Source organism: Otolemur garnettii, unplaced genomic scaffold (assembly GCF_000181295.1).
Source record: "Otolemur garnettii isolate 467f Iridium unplaced genomic scaffold, OtoGar3 scaffold00140, whole genome shotgun sequence".
Taxonomy (NCBI): domain Eukaryota; kingdom Metazoa; phylum Chordata; class Mammalia; order Primates; family Galagidae; genus Otolemur; species Otolemur garnettii.
The window spans coordinates 1627518-1636197 of NW_003852535.1; the positions used below are offsets into that span (position 1 = coordinate 1627518).

Consider the following 8680-nt stretch of genomic DNA (forward strand, 5'->3'; position numbering starts at 1 on the left):
TTTTTTTTTTTTTTTAGAAATGAGGTCTTGCTTTTGTTCAGGCTGGTCTTGAAATCCTGAGTTCAGGCAATCCACTCACCTCAGCCTCCCAGAGTGCTAGGGCTTACAGGCATGAGCCTCTGCACCCTGCCTCTCCGCTCCCATTCTTGACCTCTTACCCACCTGACTTCCGCAGGCCTTCATGGCTTCCTGGCCTTTTTGTCATGCTATCATGACCTTACGTTTCCTCTACCAGATACCTGCCACTTCCAATGTCACTTCAGATGTGACTCAGGGATGACTCCCTCCATTGGACTGTGTGCCCCACCAGGTTCACCTCCAATGCCAGGGCCTCCATAGGGCATCCTCACAAAGATAAGAAAATGGTGCCCCTTCCTCCCCCAAGTAAGTATGAGGCTTGGGGAAGGCAATGCAGGATAGGTTTCAGCCCTGGAACCCAGTGAGTCCTATAGTGACCTGTGTTAACCTCATTGGCCGTACAGTGGGCTCTCACCTCAGCAATGACCTCTGCCAGCCCAGGGTTGCACAGAACCAGCCAGCGCCGAGGGGTGATGCCATTGGTCTTATTCTGGAACTTATGAGGCTCCAGCTCATAAAAGTCCTTGAAGCTGCGGGAGGGGGTTGGACGAGGGTCGCCACTCACCCCTGTGGGATGAAGGCCTCCTCCCTGGGGCCCCTAGCCTGGTGTCTTGCTGAAAGGGGCCTGGGCTGGGGAATGCAGACCTGGGGAAGGTGAAGGGTGCTGTGTGTGAGTCGGGGTTATCTTGGGACATGGCTGTACTGGAAGGGGATTGGTGCTTGTAGGAGCACTGCCACCTGTGGAAGGGGCAAGCTGCGAGAGACCATGAATGGTTGGTGCCAAGCAGTGGTGAGGGGCGAGAACAGTTAAGTGACAGGGGTGTAGCCTGGAGGGTGGGGTGGGGTCCAGAGAGAGGAGCTCACATGGTCTTCCTGAGGATCTCAGAGTGGATTCGAGCCACACCATTGACGGCGTGAGAACCTGCGATGCACAGGTGTGCCATGTTGATGCGCTTCACCGCACCCTCCTCCACAAGGGACATGCGTCGCAGCCGGTCTGTGTCCCCTGGGAATACGGCTGCCACTCGCTGTACCCGGAGAGCCCAGAGCTAAGGACCCAGGAACCGTGGCCCCCAACCCCATACCCACTTGAGTTCTGCCCCAACCTCTTACTGCATCAGTCTGGGTATCTTGGCTGGACACACTTTCCACACCCCCACTCCTAGGCCCTAGCCTGGGTTCCCACTCTTGTCCACCCCCACACCTTCCCGACTCACTACTGACGTTAAGGAAACGCTGGTTGATTTCATAGATGATCTGGAGGTGTCGTGGCAGCAGCGTCTCCATGAGGTGCACGGGCCAGCGCTCCAGGGCCTCCGGTAGCACCGTGTGATTGGTGTAGGCACAGGTCTTCACTGTCACTTCCCATGCCTGGCACACGGGTGGGAAGTGAGGTGCCAATGTCTATCCACACACACGCAGCCAATGGGCTGCCACTGCAGTGCCAGGTTCCAGAACATGCCCCTCTGGCCTCACACTCCATCTGTTCACTCCACTCATATCCTTCCACCCCTCAAACTGAGAAGGGAAGGGAACCCTGCATCAGAGAGTGTCAGACCAGAATGTAGGAGTCCTGAAGCCTACCTTGTCCCACTCCAGCCTCTCCAGGTCCACCAGGATCCTCATCAGCTCAGGGATGGCCAAGGAGGGGTGGGTGTCATTGAGCTGGATGGCCACCTATGAGAGGAGACTGGGAGTCAGTCTGGGCTCAACCCGTGTGCTCTAGTCACTGCCCTTTGCCATTTCAGAGCCTCCCAGAGAGGTTGTCAGGCTGAGCTGGGGGCATAGGAGCTCAAGGGGCAGCAGTGGAATGGGAGAGGGGTGGGAAGCCCAGGTTATGGCCTGTTAATTTAGGATTCTCTGAAGTCACACCCCACACACTCCCAGCCTACACTCCCTCATCTGTGAGACAGGGCAGGACAGGCTGAGGCTGGAGGACAGAGGTGACAGTACGCACTATCCAGAAACAAAGCATGGCTGGTCCCATGGACATAGCACCTTATCTGGGAAAGCATCGAAGTTTGTGCGCACGGGATCGCGGCAGCCGAACTTGGAGGACTTGAAGCGACGGATGATGTCCTGGAGAGTGGCAGCTACCACAAAATACTCCTGCTTTAGCCGTAGCTCCTTCCCTTCAAAGAACTGGGGACAGTGTGACACAGGTGAACCAAGGTGGCAGGAGTGTGGCCCAGACTTGCTATAGGTGTAGCCAGACTGGCCCCCCTGGGCCCTGAACTGGGCCCACCTCCAGCACTTTCCCCACCAAGAAGTAGTGGTGAGGGACCGTGTCAGGAAGCAGGGTCACAAGAACCAAGAGTACTGTAGTTACCTGAGGGGACAGTGCCTCCAAATGGCCTTTCCTACCACTTCCTCTCAGGACTCAGGTGTTCTCCCACTTTAAGAACTTGGGGTGGGGGCAACAGGATATACATGGCCAGCAATGTGCCCTGAGTGTGACTAGGGCACCAGCACATGTCTCCCCTCCAGCTCTCCCTGACCCTCTCCCAAGGACTCAGGCTTCCTGCCCCCACCCCAAGTTATGACATACGTTGTCGTTGGGGTACAGGACACGGGAGATGTTTTCTGCCAGGTTGCGGTCCAGCACGGCCTGGATATAGCCACCAACATTGACTGAGGGACAAAAGTAAGGGCAATATCAGGGCTGGCTAAGTGTGTCTGGTGGGCAGGCTGGGGCTGCTGGCTGCCAGCAGATGAACTCACAGTCCTTAAGGTTGAAGTCATTGGGTGCCTTGGCTGACCAGAGGCGCATGGTGTTGACAACGTTGTTTCGGTAGCCAGGCACAGGTGTGTCATAGGGCATGGCCAATACCACCTGCAGAGTACACTTTGTCAGGAGCTGGACAGTCTGCCAAGGGCGCCAGCCCTGGCATCTGCCTATCTGACTTATGGGGCCTCCCTCCTCTCAAGGCTGGTACTCAAGACTTTGTCCCTGTACTCTGCTGAGTCCCAACCCCTACTCTAGTCCCAGTGTTGACATTTACTAGCTGTTTACATGAGCAAACCACATAGCCTCTTTGTACCTCATCTTTGTTTTTTTCTTTTTTTGAGACAGAGTCTCGGTTTGTCACCCTTGGTAGAATGCTATGGTGTCATAGCTCACATCAACCTCAAACCCTTGGGCTAAAGCAATTCTCCTATCTCAGCCTCCTAAGTAGCTGGAACTATAGGCGCCTGCCACAACACCCAGCTATTTTTTAGAGACAAGCTCTTGCTCTGGCTCAAACTGGTCTCAAACCTATGACCTCAGGCAATCCACCCGCCTCAGCCTCCCAGAGTGCCAGGATTACTGGTGTGAGCTACTGCATCTGGCTGGTGGACCTTATCGATAGAGAAGATACCCTCCAATACCCCTCCTCAAGAGCTCCCCTAGACACCCATAACCTCTACCTTGTCAGCCAAGGCAGCCCCTGGGAGAAGTTTAGGCTGGCACCCTGGCCCAAGGAAAAGCTAGAGACACTTTAGACTCATGAGAGGGCTGAAGGAGTCACAGAGGTCAAGTCCACCCAAAGGTCTTATGCTGCTTGACCACAGAGCTAATTAGCAATAACTAATGCTGTTAACAGTGACTAATGCTAGCCCCATCTCCCACAATTAGCAAACATCAATAACTGCTGCCAATAACTGTGTGATACCACAGTGCTGAGCACATGCACCCCTCCAAGGGAGCCCTTTGAAGGAGCATTGCCCTCCTTACCCACACTATGTCCCCTCTGGAGCAGAGCAAGAGCTGCAGCCCAGAGAGGGAAGGGAGTGATCTAAGAGCATACAGTTGGGCAGCAGTGCCTTCTTGCCAGAGGTGCATGTGCCAGGCTGCCATGTGCACATGGCATGTACTGCCAGCAGCCCCACAGGGCCTTAGCCTAGATGACAACAAACACATACCCAAATCTGAAAGCTTAGTGGTTTCTATGCAGCCCATCTGGAGGCTGGTGACCTGCAGCTGCAGCAAGATGGAATAAAGCAACTGGGATTTGGACACCTGGTTTGGCTTTAGGATCCCCTAGCTCTCTGTGACTAGGAATTCCTTACTAAAGGCCTTCATCCTCTCCCCTGCTGCAGAATGGAGTCACCATGTAGGTCCTTTGGTGAGTCTTTAGTGGGGAGGAGCCAGGTCAGGGGAGGGGCATTGTGGAGCAGGGCAGCCTCTCTCCTCTCGCCAAGCTCCCCACTTAGTCCACTTCCCTGTGACCCTGTCTCCAGTCTCTTTTGTCTCTAGTCTCTTTTGTCTCCAGCTGTGTGACCTTCACCTCTCTGAACCTCAGTGTCCTCAGTTGTAAAATAGCACCAGGCCCATTAGCCTCTTGTTTCCTGCTTCTTCTAGGAGCCTCCTGCTCATTTTCCCCTTACTGGACCCCCAGTGCCACCCCCTGACTCCAGGCTCACCTGTGTGTCCACCCACTTGGCTCCCTGGCTGGTATGCTCCACTCGGCCGTAAAAGTGCACAGGCAGTGTGAACTCAGGTCGAGCCTTCTCCCAGGGGTTGCCATAGCGAAGCCAGTCATCAGCCTCTTCCATCTGAGCCCAAAGCAGAGAGGAAGGGAGTCATATCAGAGCTCAGTAGTCATGACATAGTGGGTGGCAGGGCAGAGTAGGAGCAGTAGGCCTGGTGTACCCCATACTATGTGTGAGTTAAAGGCTCTGAGTGAGCCCCTGGTCAGGTGGGCAATCCAGTGGGACATGATGTGTACCAAGAAGTCCATGGGTGTGGACCACCTATTCCAGGGATCACCAGCTGGCTTTGGGAGAAGAAGGAAGGAGCAAGGATGCTTTCTGCAGAGCTTGGGGCTGATTCTGGACCTATCCAGAGATGGATAACCAAATGGGAGTCCTCTCCATCATGACTGGGCTCTGTAAGGTCATGGCCAAGGCTGCTCACCTGCCAGCCTCCACAGATCTTCTGGTTAAAAATCCCAAACTCATAGCGAATCCCGTAGCCATAGGCAGCCAGGCCTAGTGTTGCCATGGAGTCCAGAAAGCAGGCTGGGGGTGTGAAGGGAGGTGTGTGTCAGGGACCCAGCACAAAGAAACCCTTCTGCTCAAGCCCCTACCCCCACCCCACCAGCCCTGTGCACTTGCCTGCCAGCCGGCCCAGGCCCCCATTGCCCAGCCCTGCGTCCTCCTCGATGTCTTCCAATTCCTCCATGTCCAGGCCCAGCTAGAAGGAGAGCAGTGGCAGTGGTCAGAGCCAACTGCTAGCAGGGGAATCCCTCACTTCCTTAGGTTTACCCCACCTCCCATCCTCACATACCTGGTAGGTGGCTTCATCACAGGCATTCTCCAAGGCCAGGTTCACCATGGTGTTCTGTAGTGTCCGTCCCATGTAGAACTCCAAAGATAGGTAGTAAATCCTCTGCCCAGGGAAACAGAGGCGCAGGGAGGGCATCAGGACCATCCACCAACATTCTCTCTCATCCTCCTGCCCTACTCTTAGGCCCCAGCATGTCCCATTCCTGTCCCTAATTTTTTCCTCCCCACTCAGGGGAACCATCTCAGGCTTTGAGGCTCCACAGGTAAGGTTCTGGTCCCAGCATTCCTCTGACTTTGGACAAATCATTAGCTTCTCTGGCCTCAGTTTCATCATCTGGAAAATGGAACTGGCTATCCCTACCTCAAGGATTGGGAAGAGGTGGTAACCCCTCTCCATCACACGCATGCCTCCCAATAGCCCGTCAGGGAGTCAGGACACAGAGAAGCACCTCCAAGTACTCCCCAAGAGAATAAGGCCGAGGCTCAGAGAAAAAAGTCATTTGCTCAAGGTCACACAATGACTAAGTCTTGGAGATTATCACCTCCCCTGCTTGCACAGCCCAGTTCTTTGGCCCTCAAGCCTCAGTCCCATGAGGGGAACCCCATGGCACCTGGAGCTAGGATGCTGATTGTGCCTGGTCACCTGGTTTCCTAGGTTCTCTCCCTACTCTGCCTGCCTGCCCCTCCCCCATTCCCCGAGATGGGGTGTTGGGTTGCTGACATTTACCAATGATCCCACCAGACACTTGATCCCTGTGCCTCAGCTGCCCCAGGCTCACCCACCTGCTGCACAGGCACATCAGGAACACGTCCAGTGACTGACATGTCCTTCCACCCAAGTCCAACACAGGCCATAGGCATCGTGTTGTCCACCACCAGCCCCTCCAACCTTCCCTGAGTGGGTACTGGGCCTTTGTAACCAACTCACCTGACCTGTCCCTGCCCTAGCTTTCTCCCCCAGGGCTTCTTAGCCCCCCGCCTTGCATCTGGTACTCCTGGGTCCTCCAAACCCCAGGAATCTAGAGTAACCAAGGCAGCCACTTAATCCAGATCTCCCAGCTCCCTGGCAGGACACCCCACCAATACCCCAACCAGGATGTCCCTAGCGGCACCTTGGGGTCCTTCTCGTAGTAGTGCTGCTGTGTGCGGATCCAGCGACCCACAAGGTGGTCACGCACAGTGTGGGCCAGTGCAAAGTAGTAGTCTCTTGGGGTGGCCACATTGCGGTCCTTTACGAGTGTGAAGTGTAGGTGCCGGTTGAAGTTCTTTTTCAGCTCAGCCACGTTCTCCACTCCGGCCAAGCCACGCACACTGATTTGTTTTCTCTTCTCCTGATCTGATAGGGGCCGGGACATGGCTGCAGGAGGGTGGGCCGGACAGATGGACGAGATGATGGAGGAGGGACAGCAGCCTCAGAGGTGCCTCCAGCCAGGGAGTGGAGCTCCCCAGCCCTGAGGGGATTTAAAGCCTGGCTCTGGGCAGCATTCCCTGCCTCCCCCATCCTGCAATGGGAGGGTCTTGGCCTAGCAGTTCAGGGAGCTATTTTGGGGATAGGGGAGGAGAAGGGAGGGAGGGACCAGCTCCACAGGCCCAGGCCAACCAAGCCTGCCTTGTTCATAGCCCTGTGCTGACCTACTTCCTCTGTGTCTTTGGTCTTCTCTCCCTTGCCCCTGCGTTTTGCAGGGTTGGAGACAAGTGCAGCAGGCAGAGTGCTGTACTGGGGTAGGGAGGCCATGTGTTGTGGCAGGTCCCCCCTGCAGGCTGAGGGGTCAGGAGATGTGCAGAGGACACTGCGTATCTTTGAGAAGGGGGACCAGGACCCTAGGTCCCAGGGGTGGTGTGGGGGAGGTCATCTGAGGCAGGGCCACTGCCTCACCCTATTCCCTCCAAAGCTGCCCTGAGCTCCCCCTGTTGCTGTCCCTCAAGGAGTTCTAAAGTGACCTTTTTGAGATGGATGGTCAGATTACAAGCCAGCCTTGGCTAGAGGCCTCTGGCCTAGAACTGAGGCCCCTGGGAGCTGTAGTCCTGTGGCCCCACAGGAGTGGGAGAAACTGAGGCACTCCCCAGCCACGCATAATATTGATGAATATCACCCTGCTCCACCTGCCTGGTGAGTGATTGGAGATCTTCTCTCACACCCTCCTGCACAGGGCCCACACACTGGGTATGGATTAAGGCGACAGGGTTCACAGCTCTGTGGTCTCATCTGAAAAATGGGAGCCTAATCTGTACCTCAGGGTTTTTTTTTCTTTTGACAGTCTCACTTTATTGCCATCGGTAAAGTGCCACAGTGTCACAGTTCACAGCAACCTCCAACTCCTGGTACCCTCCAGAACACCTGGCTATTTTTTTGTTGCAATTTGGCCAGGGTTGGGTTTGAACCCACCACCTTTGGTATACGGGGCCAGAGCCCTACCCACTGAGCAACAGGGGCTGCCCTTTTTTTTTTTTTTTTTTTCCTGAGAAAGGGTTTCACTCTGTTATCTAGGCTAGAGTGCATTGGCCCAATCAGCTCACCACAGTCCCCAACTCCTGGGCTCAAGCGATCCTCTTGCTTCAGCCTCAGAGTAGCTGGGACTATAGGTTTATACCACCATACCAGGCTATTTTTTTTAAAGACAGGGTCTGGCTATGTTGCACAGGCTGATCTTGAACTCCTGACCTCAAGCAATCCTCCCTTGGCCTCCCTATTTGTACCTCAGGGACTTGAGGTCCCTCTGTGTGACCTGCCAGCTGAGGGCCACTCTTTCATGGCTTTGGCTGCCCCCACTCATTGCTCATGTCCTGGCCCCAGCACTTGACTTGTGTGACCTTCAGCTGGCTGCTTTACCTTCCTGAGTTTTGGATTCCTTCATCAAATTCATACTCTCAAATGAGAATATAAATCCCCGCTTCATCAGCTGTTGCCTCCTAATTTTGTGGGGGCAGACTTTGAATCCTGCTTTGTTCTTCAAAGGGAAGGAACCCATGACCTCATGCTGTTTCTAGGCTGCCTGGGCCTCCTGGGATGGTGGGCTGATTGAGGCAGAGGATCTAGGTGCTCAGCACTGAGGGTTAAGGAGGCAGGTCAGAGGCCTGAACAGATGCAGGATGCTATTGAGAGCCTGGTTTAGGGAAGGCCAAGCCATTTCCGAGGACTTTCTGGGCCACAGCAAACCCAGCCCTGAAATTACCTGCTTAGTGGGGGCTGAACTTTAAGTCCTACCCAGGCATTTGACCCCACCCCTCAGCCCTGCTCCACTCAGCCCCCAGGGCATCACCAGTTGGCTAGTCTTCCAAGTGGAAAAAGATCAAGAAACTACCAAAATGCACCACCACAGATGTAGTAGAAATA

The 8680-nt window shown here is 54.9% G+C and overlaps 1 protein-coding gene across 1 annotated transcript in view; it reads right to left on the reverse strand.

Annotated features, from left to right (window-relative positions):
- Nucleotides 1-8680, reverse strand: part of PYGM (glycogen phosphorylase, muscle associated) — a 17980-nt gene that overhangs the window by 7916 nt on the left and 1384 nt on the right. Inside the window, exons 2-13 of the mRNA XM_003798619.2 lie at nucleotides 6459-6703; nucleotides 5348-5449; nucleotides 5176-5254; nucleotides 4976-5079; nucleotides 4483-4614; nucleotides 2800-2911; nucleotides 2627-2709; nucleotides 2077-2220; nucleotides 1663-1755; nucleotides 1303-1449; nucleotides 943-1106; nucleotides 494-608 (exon numbers count right to left, since the gene is read on the reverse strand). Of these exons, the coding sequence (XP_003798667.1) occupies nucleotides 494-608; nucleotides 943-1106; nucleotides 1303-1449; nucleotides 1663-1755; nucleotides 2077-2220; nucleotides 2627-2709; nucleotides 2800-2911; nucleotides 4483-4614; nucleotides 4976-5079; nucleotides 5176-5254; nucleotides 5348-5449; nucleotides 6459-6701 (1518 nt within the window). The 5' untranslated portion in view covers nucleotides 6702-6703. The remainder of the gene's footprint in view (nucleotides 1-493; nucleotides 609-942; nucleotides 1107-1302; nucleotides 1450-1662; nucleotides 1756-2076; nucleotides 2221-2626; nucleotides 2710-2799; nucleotides 2912-4482; nucleotides 4615-4975; nucleotides 5080-5175; nucleotides 5255-5347; nucleotides 5450-6458; nucleotides 6704-8680) is intronic.